Source organism: Castor canadensis, chromosome 4, assembly GCF_047511655.1.
Source record: "Castor canadensis chromosome 4, mCasCan1.hap1v2, whole genome shotgun sequence".
NCBI classification, from domain to species: domain Eukaryota; kingdom Metazoa; phylum Chordata; class Mammalia; order Rodentia; family Castoridae; genus Castor; species Castor canadensis.
The window spans coordinates 81,359,495-81,377,644 of NC_133389.1; the positions used below are offsets into that span (position 1 = coordinate 81,359,495).

General features: G+C 40.2%; 1 protein-coding gene across 2 annotated transcripts; it reads right to left on the reverse strand.

The window, feature by feature from the left end:
• Positions 1-986: 986 nt before the first annotated feature.
• On the reverse strand, positions 987-8,080 carry Tsn (translin). Of its 2 annotated transcripts, XM_020175365.2 has the most exons (6): positions 7,849-8,077; positions 6,582-6,675; positions 5,222-5,318; positions 3,674-3,789; positions 3,385-3,464; positions 987-1,516 (listed from the first exon to the last, which is right to left on the reverse strand). In XM_020175365.2, exons 1-6 carry the CDS (start codon positions 7,912-7,914, stop codon positions 1,283-1,285), a joined length of 687 nt encoding a protein of 228 aa, XP_020030954.1. In that variant the 5' UTR covers positions 7,915-8,077; the 3' UTR covers positions 987-1,282. The 2 variants fall into 2 exon arrangements, with proteins under 2 accessions (XP_020030954.1, XP_020030955.1); XM_020175366.2 differs by lacking the exon at positions 3,385-3,464 and having other exon boundaries at positions 1,291-1,516; positions 7,849-8,080.
• Positions 8,081-18,150: the final 10,070 nt, after the last annotated feature.

Consider the following 18,150-nt stretch of genomic DNA (forward strand, 5'->3'; position numbering starts at 1 on the left):
AACAGGAAGCCCAAATTGGTATAGGAAAGAAAAGGCAATATGTCTACATATTTTGTACTCTTTTGGAAACACTACCCACTTCTTTTCAGGGGGTATCAAACAATTGTGGATTAAGTCACAGACATACCACTAAGCTACATTTCCATGCCTAAGTCACCAGTTTAATAATTTCAATTCAGCAGCAAGAGTTATCTGGTAAGCATTCTTAATACTACCCAAAAATTAGGGGGAGAGGGGAGATAGGACACCAACAAAATCTACATTTTGTATAGCCCCAAACTGTATATTTAAAACCTTTTAGGAGAGTCATCAAAACCTAAAATTTCTTACTCTAAAACATAGTACCAACAGACTATTTTTTTTTAAAAAGCTGAGGCTTTATCTTTCTTCCAGAAGCACAGCATTTTTCCCTATGAACATATTCACTGGGGTACTGCTAACTAACACACGCCTAGTGGCTTTACACTCCTAGACCAAACAGTCTAGAAGGCTGCTAAGAAAAAGGTTTCATGGCTTAGCAATAGATCACAGGAAGTGTTAGCTCAAGATGTGTGTGGAAACTACTTTTAATTGCTGCAACAGCAGAATGTTAAGGCAACATCAGAAAGCAGGGGGTTTTAAGCTTTACTCCCCGCCTGATAGAACTGAATGATGTTACTAAATCCCTTGATATAAAAACTTTCCAAAATAACTTGTTCAGCTTGACTTTGCAGTTTAATCTTTTACATTTTGATGGCAGTAAGAAAGAATCCAGGATATAATTCCCTTGGCAAAAAATTCAACACCTGATTCACTTACAAGGCTTAAAGAAGGAAAAGTAAATTTTCCTTGTTTGCCAATCATCCTTTTTAATAATCTATTTTTATACTATATTCAGGCTACACCTGGGAATGGATGGCTAACTTGGATACAGAAAATATTAGGTGTCATTTCTGGAACAATCACAAATGAGGCAATAAATTTAAAGAGAACATCACCAGTCAGGGTAAGCAAGAAAAGGACTTTACCAAGAGATTGACATTTACACTTTTGACAAAACTGAAATACAACGAATTACAGAGCAAATTCACTGAAACAACAAAGAAAATTCTGTCCATGGAAAGGTTATTCGTTTTTACCCCAAAAAAAGTTTTCAATTCTGATACTTACACCACACAATTGGTTAAGAAAATAAAGCGAGGTGCCTAGCAACTGGGCATCCTAACTACGGTAAGAGGCACTCTGTGCTCACCCCTTCCTGGCAAGTGCTGAGGTCAGCAAGGCCAGGAATGGGAAGAGCCTCCTATTTTTCAACACAAGCTGCTGCTGTCTCCTTATTGAAGCCCCGGATGGAGAGATCATAGACCACCTCCTCTACTTTCTTCACATCATACTTCAAGCCGTCATAGCGCTTCCTCAGGGAGTCATTTTTCAGGTTGAGAAGGCGGAAACCGGAATCCAGCTCATTGATAAAAGTGGAGATGTGGAGGGGCCGGGAGTAGTCTCCAGCAGTCACACTGTTGACAGACAGCCTTGACTACACGAGGAAAAAAAGAAATGGGTGCATTACAACATGACTCCTACCCTGAATCACAACTACAAGAACCTCAGGCCTAGACAGCTATGCTGATGTTCTCTGCTCAGGTGCATGTAAGCAGAGACAATCCCATCAGAAATGAGACAATTTCTGCTAAATAGAGGTTTAATATAATTAATGTCTTCTAAAATGTCTTTAATGTCTTAAACCTGCTAACATGCAATAAAGTGTGCTAAATCAAACAAGTGTCAACTATACAGTTCATCAGCTAACGTACAGAAGAAAGAGATGTCAGGGCAGTCACAGCAGCTCTGCAATCTTTTTAAACCTAGGCCAAATTACCCCATTCTCCTACTAAGCAGAAATTCCAGTCACCTGAATCAGTAAGGCAGAGAGACAGGATAAGAAGTTAAAATTAAGTCAGTGCAACATTCTCTTGAAGGATAAATAAAATACATTTCAAGACCCAACTCCAGATTCCCTTTTCCATAAAATCCTCCCATTCTTCCAGACTTCCCCCAACTATGCATTAGTACATTCCCAACACATATAGTCTTAAAGACACTACCCACTAACATTGTCATGGTGCTGGACTTCAAGTTTACTGGTCACTTGTCTCCAATAAGCCCTAGCAAGCCATATAGCCTGTCATCTTCCTCAATGAGAATTCCTCAAATTTTCACACACCCCACACATACATATCCCAACAACTCCATATCTGCCTCCAGTACCAACAAAGCACTAGAATGGTGTTTGGGAGTTTCTGTTTTACTGCAGTGCTGGGGATGGAATCCAGAGCTGTGTGCATGCTAAGAAAGTGTTCTACCACTGAGTATTACACCCCAGCCTGAGGCTTTAGAATGCTAAAAGGAAGTTGTGTGTACACCTTGAAGCAAGGGATATACCCTTTTCCCTACTTCTTCCTTCATATTCATATTTATTCTTCCTTCACATTCATATTTATTCTTCAAATAAAGATATGAATTTCTATAGCTATATCAATAGCTCTGAAACATGAGACAAAAACTACAAGCCAGAAGAATTCAGGGTCAAAGATGAAGGAATCATCATACCAACCCTGGGCTGCTTTAAACTTTCTTCAAGAGCCATCCAATAAACATTTTCACTTCTACTGGCTGCACAGGCTCTGTCACAACTACTCAAATTCATGCTTTACAGCTTTTTCCCTGTAAAGAATTATTTCTGTAGGACAATTTCCTGAGAGATTAAGATATAAAAGATAAGAATAACAGTTACATAAATTGTTCTCTAAAACTACTATATGAATTAACTTGTGTGACAAGAAACACAAGTCTTGCCACTACTCTAAAAGAAAGAGGTATTATCATCTTTCAAAAACTCACACATTATAGAGGGGGTGAATATGATCTAAGTACATTATATGCATATATGGAAACATCTGAATGAAACCTATTACTTTGTACAATATATGCTTAAAAAAATTTACACATTAGTAAATGTGCACAGCTACCTCACTGTTTGGCATTTCTTTGAGGCCTAGCAAACTGACACATACAGTGCAGTCACTAACCACCTGATGACTAACAGATGACTTAGAATTTAAGACTTCCTGAGATTTGGTATCCATTTAGAAGACTGAGAGTGACACAGGATGATCAAAAAAAGCAACTAGTCCAGGCACCAGTGGCTCACATCTGTAATCCTAGCTATTCAGGAGGTAGGAGGATCACAGTTGAAAGCCAGCCTGGGCAAATAGTTCAAGAGACTATCTGGAAAACCCCATCACAAAAAGGGCTAGTGGAATGGCCCAAGGTGTAGGCCTTGAATTTAAAGCCCAGTACCTAAAAAAAGAAAAAAAAAACCCAGCAAATTACCAAGCTTCTTACCAATTCACTAGCAAGAATTAAAACTCCTGAGAGATAATCTTCTACATCCAGATGAAATCCTTTCTCCCGATCTGGCTCAACTAAAAAACATCAAAATAAAGACAGTCACGATGTGAATGTAACTTAAGCCAAAGAATACAAAAGTATTTTAGCTTTTGCATTTCCAGAAACTAGCTTTCAATGTAGTTCTCATTTGTTGTAATAAATAGAAAGTACAAGCCATAGCTCCTCCCACCAAAACTTAAGCTTATGTGCCGAATTCTGCAGATACCACTAGGAAGACACTTACTGCCAAGAATTTCTGTAACTGCTTCTCGAGTCACTAGTGTTTCTGTTTCCAAATACACAACAAATGCTGCCAAGAACACCAAGCGCTGCAACACAAACCTCCAGTGCTCGTGAAATCTGCGTGAAAGGAAGTACGTTTATGATGCAGCGTTAGAGACTATCAGGAAGAAGCACCTGACACAGGCATGTCTAAACAGCTTTTAGAAATGGAGCTGGATGCCAGTGGCTCACACCTGTAATCCTAGCTACTCAGGAGGCAATATCTCAAAAAACCCATCACAATAAAGAGCTCGCAGTAACTCAAGGTATAGGCCCTCAGGCCAAGCCCCATGAAAAAGAAAAAGAAATGGGATTCTTCTTCAAAAAATCTTATGTGAAACCCAGCTAAATAAAATATATGAGCATAACAGGGCATTCAAATATATTAAACAAAGTCAGACATGGTTATGCATACCTATAATCCCAGCTCTCGGGAAGCTGAGGCAGTAGGAACATGAGTTGGAAGCCAGCTTGGGCTAGCCACTAGTAAAACATTTTAGACCCTGCAGGCCACTTTCACATGTTCTTATTTGGATTTCTCTTTTAACAACCCTTGTAAATATAAAAGCAATTCTTGTATCTCAGAGGCAGTGGGCCACCAGTGGTTTGTTAACTCCCACCCTAAAGAATTTTGTTTTGAGGTTATACTATCTACCCACCACACACATTCCACTTATTAACTATGTGTATCTTAAGAGAACATCTTTCTTAGTAAGAAAATGAAAGTAAGTAAAAATTCTTGATTCCAGCCGGGTGCCCGTGGCTCACGTCTATAATCCTAGCTACTTGGGAGGCTGAGATAAAGAGAATCAAATTGAGGCCAGCCCAGGCAAATAGTTCATGAGATCCGATCTCCAAAATATCCAGAACAAAAGGGACTGGAGGTGTGGCTCAAACAATAGAGCATGTGCTTTGCAATCACAAAGTCCTGAGTTCAAACCCCAGTCCCATCAAAAAAAAAAAAAAACTGACTTTCTTATTTATCATAGTGCATCAATACTCCGAGTTTAAGATCTACAAAATCATGACTAGAGTATGTTTTTATCCCTATTGGTATGTAATAAAATAATGGAATAATCTTAAAATTAATGGTGCTATAGATTCAACAAGATTCAGCATATCAACTAAACATACCCCTAGGCAATGAAATTTAAGCTTTGAGGTTAAACTCAACTCCAAATGTATACTGCCACCTAATCCCACAAACTTAATAGTATAATTCACCCAACTGCATGGGTAAATCAAGTAGAACAAATCAGTACTCTTAATTTTGACTTTCATGTAAGATATTTTCTTAAATATTTTTTCATTGCAAAAGTACTAATTTCAAAGTAAACAGAAGGAAAAAACAAAATCATCAATTTTGTCACCCCCATTATCCGTGTGATTCTTTTTTTTTCTACATAGGATTTTTTTACCTAGTCATAAGCAATCATTCAGTACCTGTAAGTTTTCTCCTGCCTTTTTTTTTCACCTAACACTGTAAGACAGTGCCATTTTTCTTACAAACCTGTAATACTGTTCAGCAGGAAACTTGGTCTTCAGAGATGTTAGATGTGTTTTTACTGTACCAAAATGTTCTCGAGCTTTCAAACATCTCTTTGGAACTGATCACAAAAGACAAAAACCACATTTCAAATACAGTTCTTATTTAATAATCTATGTAGTCTACCTGGAAATTTTTAATTAATTTTTCTAAAAGTCTCACAGCTAAATGTACACATCTCTGCTTTTCAATCTGGCTTTCAAAATACCACATCTAGTTTTCCTACTGATTAACCTCCTGAAAAATAAACAAAAAGTTGCCAAAAGGGAGTATGTTAGGAAACACGTTGATGATTTGCAAAGTGTCATATTATAATAACACCAACCTTCAGACCTGTCCACCAGCTGCTATTCCTACTCAGCCCTCAGAGGATGGCTAAAATTGAATTACTTCTAGCTCCCATATTTGGTCAAAAAGAGCATTTACCAATTATTTTTGATCAGGCTGACCAAACTCCGTATCACTGTGTAAATGACTTGCTTCTGACACCTTCAAGCTACAGTATTTTATTATTTCCCATAAGAAAATAATTTCAGCTCTTTTAGCTATGCTGGCTGCATCTTACAACAAAGGTCCTATGTCTACATTGGACATATCTGATTCTCATTCAAGGGGCTAACTATAAACACATTAATTTGAGAACATTTTATACTGGTCACTTCATATTTACAAAGGCATATTAAAAAGTATCCAATCACATAAAGCATGGATTCAAACACACAACCTGGGCATGGTAGCATGTACCTAGCATCCCAGCTTTTCAGGAGGTTACAGTGGGGGAGAATCATTTGAGCCCAGTTTAAGACTAGCATGGACGGACTGCAGCAGTGGCTCAAGTGGTAAAGCGCCTGCCTAGCAAGCGTGAGTCACTGAGTTCAAATACCAACACCACAAAAAAAAGACCCCATTCATAAAACAAAACAATGGCCTGGAGGCATGACTCAAGTGAGAGAGCACTTGCCTAACAAGCACAAAGCCCTGAGTTCAAACCCCAATACTACCAAAACAGACACACCAGATACAACTTGCTAGGCATACAAAAGAGTTATTTAAAAACTGTAATTAACATCAGTAGAATTCTGTCATGATAGAAAACATTCTTACTTAAACCACATTATGCAAAAGTGAAAAATCAACCAAAACCCAAGTAATAACATAATCCAAACCACTTATTTCTCAAAATTTTTACACACCATAAAGCACAATGGACATTTTTCAAAATAAAACAATACAGGCAATGTGTATCTTCTAGATGGAAATTAACTATTTAAATAAAAGATTGATAAATTGGGTAAAACCTTCAAAATCAAAACAAAGAACTTACTGTCCTGAAACCCGGCTCCCTGATGGACCCCTTGCAGTAGAGTTAAAATCTCTCGAGCTGTTTGTTCTAAACTCTGTACAACTTTTCGGATTTCCTAGGGAAAATTAAAAATCAAAATCAGATAAGCATAGTCATTATCACAGAATCATACTAAACATACTAGATAACATATTTGATCTATCACATCTTCACATACATTCAAAACACTAATAGTCTTCACAAGAACTAAACCTGTACAGAAAAGTAACCAAGTGTGAATCCTGACTTTTCCACTTGCTTTTCCTGAAACCTTCAGGAATCACTGAAAAGCCTTAGATTCCTCACACAGCCAAAAGATAACAGCTGTCACCCACCCCACGTATCCACTTGGGGACTCAAGCAGAGTCCCTTTACCCTGGCAGTGTAGCAAAAAATGGAAGGACAGATATTTTAAAAAGTAACCATCACACAAAATTTTTAAATGTTAACGTGCTCGTAGAAAACATAAGAGAAGCAATCATTCAGATTGTGAGATCAAGGAGATGACTACAAATCGGACGTGGCGGTACATGCTACAACCCCAACACTTGGGAGCTGAGGCAGAGGATCTCGAGATGGAGGCCAGCCTGGACTACACCTTGTCTTAAGAAGGAAACAGACTGAGAGAGAAAGACAGACACACAGAGACAGACACACACAGATGAATACGAGATAACCAGGAAAAGAATGCGAAAGAAGCAAACTCCAGGCAAAGCAAACATTATATGCAAGAGTCCCGAGGTAGGAAACTATTTGGGGCACTAGGGGAAAAGGAGGTAAGTTGAACATAATATACAAAGAGAAATGTGTAAGGACGGATTGGAGAGACTTTTTGAGCCACAGTGAAGTCTGGATTTTTATTGTATGTGGATGAGAAGCCATGGGAGTTTTTTAAAGGAAGAGTCACGTGTGCTTTTTAAGACACCACCAACAAATAACAGGAAACGTGCTTTGGCTGAGTCTCAGGCGCTAACTGACCCTTCGATATAAACAAGTACCGAAAGGAAGGAAAACTGACACTACGAGAGGTGATGCTAAGCAGCCGCGACCCGGAACAAGGAATAAGCACCAAGAACCAGAATCCGGGGCGGGACAGGAGACGGGGGAGTAGCCTAACCTGAAACTAGAGGGGAAGCAAGCCACCCTCGGAGGCGTCCCCACCGCCCGCGACTGAGTGACGGAGGAGGGTCGGGCGATGTGGCCCAGCTACTCAAGGAAAGGAAAAGGGGATGGGAGGGAGGAAGCTCGCCTCTCGGATGTCCTGCTCGGCAGCCAAAAAGCCCTGCAGCTCCACGAAAATCTCGCTCACGGACATGACGCCGGCTGCACAACAATCAGCCAGTGCGGCGAGGACTGCCAGAGAAGTGAGACAGGCAAACAAGCCGCGCAATCACTCGCGACGCCCACCACGGCTGCCGCTGCTTCCACCGGGCTCTACGCCACGGCTGTCGCTGGGGTCCTCCAAGGTCTGCGGCGCGCCGGAGATAGGACTGTCCGCCGCACTGCCTGAAGCGCCGCTCAACGAGTCCCAAGACGGGGCCAGGAGAGAGGAAGGTGGGCGGGGCTTCAGGCTGGGGACTTCAGGTAGGCATCGCTGAAAACAGCCCGCGAAGGGGGCCTTGGTGGCACGTGACCTGAGGGAGGCGGGGCGTGCTTGAAGGTGGTGAGGCCGGGCGGGGCTGTTTGCCTTTACTTGTGTTGGTGAGCAGCTGCTGGTGGGGAGCAGAGCTTCCCAGCAAAAGTTGCTTGAAAAGCTAGGGGCAGAAGGATGTAATCTTCGAATAAAAGCAGGGGATCCGTGTATCCGTATTTACAAAAAACACACTGGAAAGTAAATGTACGTATATAGAACTGTGTGAGTAGAGGGTGGATTGGGAACGAAAAGCTCCTCTGTGTACATCTTTTTTATTTTAAGGTCTTTGATTCTACTACCTATTTTTAAATTAAATGGATTTTTAAGCGTGGATTGAAAGTTTCTCTTCTATTCAACTAATACCTCCCTCGTCTAATTCCCTTTGCCTGGGGCAGGTACTGTAACGGTGTCCTTTAAGAGTTATTACGTTTAAAAAATTAAAAATTGTTCCTTAAACTTGACTACAAATACGTGTGTGTGAATAACGCAGTGTCCAAATGTATGAGAATGACTTTTTATCAACGAAATGAAAATGTGCTGTTTGCTGCATGCCTGGCATTCCTCCACATTCTTTATGCGAAAGATCGTGTTTAATTTTCACAATGGTCCTAAGAAGTTACCTGATAAATGAAGTAACATTAATTGACTCGCCTAAGTTCCTGCGTAACTAAGTGTTCAAGCTGAAACCAAGTGGTTATCTTAATCATTATGATATTATCGCCTTCCACCATTTAACAATAACAGTTACTATAGGCTTTCGTTTTGTTTTTGAAGGTACTCGAGTTTGCACTCGGGGCTTCCTGCTTAACTAGGCAGGCACTCTACCATTTGAGCCATGTCACCAGCCCACTAGCAGCTTTTAAATTCCCTTTCTGAATTGATCCCCACAATCTAGTAAGGACAGGCTAGAAAACCTCAGTTTTAATAACATCTCCAAAGACAGAAATTTTTTTTTGGCCTGTGTACCTTAGATACATGTGTCGTATTGTGGTCCAACTATGTGGGCACTAGAACCTCATAATTCACACAGGCCAAAAAAAAAGAAAGAAAGAAAAAAAGAAAAGATAGCAAGATGAGCTAGTATTTAAGACTTAAGGGGCTGGTGGAGTGACTTAGGTGGTAGAGCGCCTGTCTAGTAAGCATGAGACCCTGAGTTCAAACCCCAGTGTCATCAAAGGAAAAGAAAAAAAACTTAATACCTGCCAAAGTACTAGGAGTACTAGCACTCTGTATATTACTGAATTCATACAAATCCAAATTCATTTTCATGCCAACTCAAAACAAAAATTATGACTTTCAAAATGCTATCAGGAAGAATAATATGCCAAATCATTTTTCCTCAAAAAGTCTAAGGTAGCTGGTGGAGTAGCTCAAGTGGTAGAGCACCTGCCTGGCAAGCATGAGGCCCTGAGTTCAAACTCCCAATACCACCAAAAAAAATGAAAAAAAAGAGAAAAGTCTTAGGTAGTTTTTTAAAAAATAAAAAACAGGAAAAAGAACACACAGGGCTGGAGGCGTGGCTCAAATGATGGAGCATCTGCCTTACAAGTGTGAAACCCAGCATTCAAACCCCAGTACCTCCAAAAAAAAACCCACAAAATTTACTACTAGTATGGGAGCGTTCAACTCCTGAGGTAGTTTTTTTGTTTTGTTTTGGTGGCACTGAGACACAATATACAAAAATTACTTAAAATGGAACAAGAGACTTAAGACCTAAAACTAAAACTCTTCAGGGGAAAAAAAAAAAATAGGGGACAAGCATGCCATTGGATTTGGCAGTGATTTCCCGTGTATGACATCAAAAACACAGGCAACAAAGGAAAACAAGTAGATGACTGCAGGGTCCAGTTTTGCTCACCTGCAATCTTGAGGCAAGAGAATTGTCCATTTATTTATTTTATTTTTGGCAGTACTGGGGCCTGATGCTAGGCAGGCATTCTTCCACTTAAGCCACTGCACCAGCCATTTTTGTGTTGGATATTGTTGAGATAGGTCTCGGGAACTACTTGCATGAGCTGGCTTTGAACTCGATCCTCCTGATCTCTGCCCCCTGAGTAGCAAGGATTACAGGCATGAGCTACCTGTGCCTGGTAGTTTTTTAAGAAGATCTCTTTTGTCAAATTAGATTAACACTTATCACTAAAAGTGGGGAGAAGCCAAGTGTGGTAGCGCATACTTCCAGCTACTTGGGAAGCTGAGGCAAAAGTGTCACCTGAGCCCAGGAATTCAAGACCAGTCTAAGCTACATAACAATATTTTATCTCAAGAAAGAAAGAAAAAAAGTTGAGAAGATTACCAAAAATTTGTTTCAGACTTTTTTTTCTTATTTTTATTTTTGGTGTTCTGGGGGTACATTGTGACATTTACAAAAGTTCTTACCAATGTATCAGTTGATTTCACCGGCTCCATCATTCTCCTTAAAAACTACTTTCTGTCTCTGAATAAGATTGTTCAGGTACTTTGTAAAAGCATAATCTCAAAATATTTGCCTTTTTGTGTCTGGTTTATTTCACTTAGCATAATGTCAAGGTTCATCCATGTTGTAGCATATATCAGAATTTAATTCCTCTGTAAACTGAATAAAACCACATTTTGTTTGTTGTTCATCCATTGATAGACACGCAAATTGTTAACACATTTGACTTTTAAATAATGCTACTGTGAACGTAAGTGTGCAAATACCTGTGCATCCCTGCTTTCAGTTCTTGTAGGCACATACCTGGAAGTAGAATTGCTGGGTCATATGATATCTGTTTTGAGGAGCTGCCATACTACTCTGCACATCAGCTGGACCATTTTACTTTATCACCTGCAGTATTCAAAGGTTACCATTCTCCACTTTTTCACCAACACTCCCCACCATCCACCACAGGCATAATAGTGGGTATGAAGTATCTCCTGTCATTTTGATTTGCATTTCCCTAATGACTAGGGGTATTGAGCAGTTTTTCACATGCTTATTGACCATGTGTCTATCTTCTTTGGAGAAATGTCTGTTCAAGACCTTTACCTTTTTGGGAGGGAGGTGGGTGAGACAGGATCTCACTGTGTATCCCAGGCTGGCCTCAAACTTGTAATCCTCAGCCTCTCAAGTGGTGAGATTACAGATGTGAGTCACCACACCTGAACTTTTTTTGAGATGAGTTCTCAGTATGTTGTCCAGGCTGGATTTAAACAGACAATCCTCCTGCCTCAGGATCACAAGTGAGCAAAACTAGGCACTGAAGTCTTTTACTTGTTTTTTCTGTTGTTGCCTGTGCTTTTGATGTCATGTGTAAGAAATCATTGCCAAATCCCATGGCATGAAGCTTTTCCCCTGTGTTTTTTTTCCTAAGAGTTTTAGTTTTCAGTCTTATGTTAAGTACCTTGTTCCATTTTAACTGACTTTTGTGTATGGTGTCATCATGGTTTGTACTGTCCTTGTCTATACTTTGGATATCAGGGTAATGCTAGTATAGGGGACCCACTCAGCCCCAGAGTTACTGTGAAGATTATTTTAAAGCAAAAATACTTGAGATTGAATAGATGCAGAAAGAAGCCTTCTGGGAGCTTCTTTTAGGTAAAAGAAGAGACTTCTGGGAGATGAGGCCACCATAAGTTCCGTTGGAATTTCTTGGTATGAAGACTGAAAGACCATGGTTCCCACAGAAGCAATTACTACAGACTCTCTTGTCTCCTGTTGTTTTGTTTTGCTTTGTTGGTGGTTTGAACTCAGGGCTTTGTACTTATCTCCTGTTCTTCTCAAATCTCATTGTGTTTCCTAAGGAAATCTATTTTGGGGCTGACGGAGTGGCTAAACTGGTAGAGTGCCTGCTGAACAAGTGTGAGGCCCTGATTCAAACCCCAGTACTGCTCCCCCACAAAAAGAAACCTTTTTGTTCTTCCTATAGGAACCCTTTTTCCTCTCCTCTTTTCCTTATTAGTTAGGTATATGAACATCTAACTTTAATCATTTAGTAAGCCAGCTACTTCCTTTCTTAGTTCAGCGTGTATACAAGCAAACCTTTAGAGGGAGTTTTCTATAAAAAGTTAATGAGGACTGTTAGTTGACGGTGTGTTGAGAGGTATCCTTGCTGTTTATCTGCTGTCGGTTTATGCATGGGTCCTCATACACTGAACGAAAGAGAGTAGAGGAAGTGTTTTCCTCCCCAACACTAACTTCATAAATGAGTTCGACCTGGAGCTCAGCCACTTAGGAGATGGAGATGGGGAAGGGTCCTAGTTCCATGCCAGCCTGGGCAAAACGTTAACAAACGACCTGGGCACGGTGGCACACATCTGTAATCCTAGATATGCACGAGTCATAGACCAGAGGATCATAATCCCAGACATCCTGGAGCACAAGTGCAAAACCCTACCAGAAAAAATGACTAGAGCAGACTGGACGGGGTACATGGCTCAAGGGGTAGAGTACTAGCCTCGTAAGATCAAGGCCCTAAGTTCAAACATTAGTACTAAATAAATAAATAGAGCGACTTGGAAAGTGTTTTCTGTATTTCTGAAAGAAGTCATAAAGAATCGATGTTAATTCTTTAGTAGAATTCTCTAATGAAACCTGGGTTTAGAGAATTCATTGGAGGAATTTTTATTGCAAATTCAGTTTTCCCTTTTTCTTCCTTTTTTTTTTTTTTTACAGTACTGGGGTTTTAAGTCAGAGCCTTTTGATTTTCTTAATCGTCATAGTTCTACTCAAATTTTCTATTTACTATTAGATGAGTTGGTAGTTTTTGTTTTTTTCAAAGAATTGGCCCATTTAGCCAGGCACTAGTGGCTCATGCCTGTAATCCTAGCTAGTCAGGAGGCAGAGATCAGAAGGATCAAGATTTGAATCCAGCCAGGGCAAATAGTTCTTGATACCCTATTTCAAAAAAAACTCATCACAAAAAAAGGGCTGGTGGAGTGGCTCAAGGTGATGGTCCTGAGTTCAAGCTCTGGTACCGCAAGAAAAAACAAACAAAAAAAGAATTGGTACATTTATTCTAAAATGTCAAATTTACATGTGTAGAGTTGGTCACAAAATTTCCTTCTTTTTTAAAATGTGTTCAGGGTGTGTAGTCCCACCCCTGATTTCATTCCTGATTTGAGAGATTTATTTTTCTTTTTTTCAATCTTGCTTAAGTTTTGTCCATTTTATTAATCTTTCAAAGAACTGCTTCTTTGTTTAACTGGTTTTTTCCACTTTACTATATTTAATTTCATTGATTTTTTCCTCTTTGTTATTTCTTCTTTTTACTTGCTTTCTATATTTTGCTCTTTTTCTAGGTTCTCAAGGTGGGAACTTAGAGGACTAAGACTTTCCCTGTTTTTGTTTTTGTTTTTGTTTTGCTTCACATATTTTCATTTTTTTTTTACTACATGTGTGGACTTTATTTTTTATTTTTATTGTATTTACATTTACTCACATCACGTACTTTTATAACTCTATTACTTGGTATAAACTTGCCTAGAATTGCTTTATCTCCTTGCTGGACAAATTTAATGATTTTATAATGCCCTTCTTTGTCTCTCATCATTGTCTTGATCTGAAGTCTATTTTATCCCATGCTGATATAGACATTCCTTTTTTACTTTGATTAATATTTACATTATACATGTTTTACTGTCATTTTTCTTTCTATCTGCCCATGTGATTATGTGCAAATAAGTTTCTTGCAGATAGGATATAGTTGGGTCTTGTTTTTTAATTCACTCAGCAATCTGTCTTTCAATTGGTGAATTTAGACCACTTACATTTAATGTAACTATTGATATGTTAGTGCTTAAGTCTGTCATTTCATTTTTTTGTTTTCAGTGAATTTGAATCAGCTCAGGTTGGGCTGATCTTGACTGAGCAGGGCTGGGAAGCTCCTCTGTCCTTGGTGTCAGCTGACTGGGCTAGCTGATCATTGCTGTTACTGGCGAAAGTTGTTTTTAGACAGCTTTGTGTCACTATAATAATGCCAGAGAATCAATTTGTGAAGAGAAAAGGGTTATTTTGGCTCACCATTTTGGAGGTTCGAGTTCATGGTTAGTTAGTCCATCGCTTTGGGCCTGTGGCATGACATCATGATGAGCCACTCACCTTACACAGGAATTTGAAGGAGAAGGGGAAGGGACCAGTGTCCCCATCAAGGGAACACCTGCAGTGACCTAGGCCCCACCTCATAAAGGTTCCACAACCTCTCAGTAGTTTCATAGCCTGAAGACCTCGAATTTAACATAAACTTTTGGGAGGATTCCAGATCCAAACTATAGCAGTGACTCTGGGTCAGCTAGGGTTTGGCCGATGTAGGCTAATCCCAGCTAGCTTTTGGCCCTGTCCAATTCTTTATTTGGCAGCAGTGGAGGAGGGGGGTCAGTGATGGGTGGTTAGACAGGATCTTGCTATGTAGTCCAGGCTGGCCTTGAACTCATGAGCCTCCTGCCTCTTCCTCCTGAATGTTGGACCACAGTATGCACCACCATGCCCACCCATGCTTGTTTTCATCCTCCTGTAAATGGAAAGCCCAACAGCATATTCCTCTGGCAATTGTAGAGGCATAAGCCACTGGAGAGAATTATCCAACTTGCTACATGACAATAAGCTGGAGGGGCAAGAGTGAGAGGGGAGAGATCAGCTAGTAACTTTCAGGAGAAATAAAAGTGGCTTCAGTTAGTAAAGTGATGTGGATGAGTCAGTTCCCCAAAATTTGTTTCTGCCCAGTCTCTGAGCAGGTGGAGGCCATGGATTGAGGGATCCAATGAGGGAAAGACACATCTTCAGTGCAGCACAGTCCCTCAAGCACAGACCAGGCCGGCTGGATTTTTGCCCCTGCATCTCCTGGGCCCAGGGCTTTGTGCAGGACATAGAAAGCACTTGTGTTTGCAACCTCCTTGTTTCCATCCCAGCACTACAATTATTGAGCCCAGAGACAGGTGCTCAGGAAGTGCCTGGATGCCATGGCACAAGGTCCATGGCATCTTTGAGTAACAGGAAAGCTCTCCCTTCCACCAAAAAAGAAAGAGAGGGGTGACAGCTCCTCCTGAGCCTCACTGAAAGAAGAAAAATGTTTTCATTGAATATCCAGTTCAAAGCAAACTCTCCTTGAGAAGAATATGAAGCAAAGAATATGAACAGGTAAAAAGATCAGCCATAGCCAGGCATGGTAGCTCACACCTGTAATCCCAGCTACTTGGGAAGTGAAGATCAGGAGGATCACAGTTTGAGGCAAGCCCAGGAAGGGTGGGAAGTTAGCAAGTCCCCATATTAACCAACAATCCAGGCATGATGGTGCACACCTGTGATTTCAACTATGTGGGAGGCATATAGGCAGGAAGATTGCAGCCTGAGGCCAGCCCAGAGCAAAAAACAAAAGACTTTCCCTGAAAAATAAAGCAAAAAAAAGGGAGTGCTGGAGACATGGTAGAGCACCTGCCTAGCAAGCACAAGGCCCTGAGTTCAAACTCTAGTACTGCCAAAAAATCAAACATATATGTTAAGATCTGGATGCAAGAGTCCTCCAGAAAATTGGAGCAAATCATGGCCTATTATCAAAGCCAGCTAATTGCCCATGCAATAAAAGTGTATGATAGCATGTTGAGAACTGTGTTGGCTGAAAAAAAACCTATGAGAAAATGCATTTGTCAGACAAAAAAAAAAGTATTGAGGAAGAATGTAAACATTTCAAAAAGTACCTTCATGTCCCAGGTGTGACAAGTGGGACCTTTGTCAGGGGCCCCAGAAGATGCCCAAAGAATCCCTGAGATGATCAAGTCCCTGAAGAAAGAAGATACACATGTTCTGATGGCACTGTGATCTAGGTATCAGGGCTCCATGTGGATCAGATGCCACCAATCCAAAGTTAGGATGACAACGGCAGGATCTCTCCAGCAGGCCACATCCATTCTGACCTCCACAAGAGGAAGGCAGAGTGTGTCCTGGTGTCCCATGGTAGACAGCATGCAACACCTTCTCTTTCTTGTTTCTCCCCTCCCCACCCAAATGGAAGCCACGTTCCCAGGCTTGGGTCCTACATCATCCTGTCAGAGACCAGGTGTAACCGAGATGATCCATGAGGCAGTTCCCTCTGTCCTTTCCCTCGTCCAGGAATGAGGCAGAACCTCTCCAGAAATCCTCTCCACTGAGTCTTCACTGCCCACTAGCCAGAAGAAATGTGTCTGCTATTAGCGCTGGAGGCCATCTTCTGTCCTCTCAACCTGGTACCAGGAGTGAGTCACCTTCCTACTTTGTTCCACTTTGTAATGAGCCCGCATCTGAAGATCCAGAACCATAGCACGATCATCTTTTTTCTCTACTCAAATGACTGTGATTTTCTCCTTTAGCTGTTAATTAAGGGTTTACACAATGGCTCACATGAAAGTGTGATAAAAGTTTAATTCACAGGATCTTTTCCAAGTATGGATAATTTAATATAAATCTTACAAGTTCTTTGCTTCCATTTTATATTATTTGTAGATTGTGCAACTATAAAAGTTTAAAATTGTTAATAATTTCACTAAAATAATCCAGAAATACCTCAATAATCTCTGGGCTTCTAAGATAATTTTTTCTCATCTGGTTTTAATTGCTTTTGTAAGTGATTACACAACAGCTGAAATCAAAACATCAGAAGATTGTAACTCAGAATAGTGTTTTATAAATGTACATTATTGAATTGTTAATTTTATAATAAATTGTTTATATCTTGTTTGATTTCTACATGGAGAAATCATGCTTTTTTTCAGTGCTGGAGATAAAATTTAGGGTCTTACACATGCTAGGCGAGCATTCTACACTGAGCTACATGCCCAGCTCTTAGTTTTTGGAGACAGTGTCTCACCATGTAGCCCAGGCTAGCCTCTAGCTCTTAATCCTCCTGCTTCAGCCTCTATGTGCTGGGATTACATTGGTGTACCACCATGCCCAGCTCAGAACAGTATTTTTATTGATAATTAGCAAGGCTCTTCTGTTGATCCAGAAACCCAACATTTTTTGGTCTTCTAAAGTAAATTGAATTTTCTATTATTTGGTTTCACTGCTACACTTAAATGTTGATATAATTGCTCAAAAGAAACTCAGAAAACTTGTCATTCTTAAGATCATATTTTATAAATGCAGTTTATTTAGAAGTTAATTTTCTGAGTCAATTGTTTTCTTTAATTACTATACAGCGTAAGGGTAGCATTTCAGTTGCTGCTGTTCCCTAAGTCCCCATAACACGAACAGTAGTTGGAGTCTTCTGTGAGCACCTTGACATTGGAAACATTTTGTAGGGAGAGCAAAGTTTTCCCTGTACCTACTCAGGATTTTTTTAGATGAGCTTGAGAATTAAATTGACTTAATGACCAACAAATTTATTGAATACAAGTTTTATGTGGCCAGAAGCCCTCATAAGAAAGCAAAGACCCAAAGAAAAAGTTGTAAATAAATATGCTGATTTAGACAAAGCATAGTAAATTGTAAACATGTGGGAAGTCAGAGGGACTTGGGTTGGGATCTACAATTGGATGAAGTGGGTAGGAGGATCAGAGCTAGTCTAAGGAGGCTTGTTTGTAGCATTTCCCTTGGCCTCCCCTCCCCACCCTTGATGACTGGTATAGGGAAGGTATCCTGCACAGAGGAATTTCCTCTCCTGCTTTTATTTTCAGTGCTAGGTATTAAACTCAGGGCCTTGTGCATGCTAGGCAAGGACTGTACCGAGTTAGAACCCCAGCCTTATTGGCTGTTTTTAAGAAACAGAAGGAAAGTCAGAGTGAACTTGCACCTGCTGTTTTTCAAGTACCTTTAACTCAAAATAGTACCCAGAGAGGCATGTTCTTTCTTTTTTCTTTTTCTTTCTTTCTTTCTTTTTTTATTGGCAGTACTGGGATTTGAACTCAGGGCTTCACGCTTGCAGACAGGCACTCTACCACTGGAACCACTCCAACAGCCCTTTTTTTTTGTATTGGATATTTTCAAGA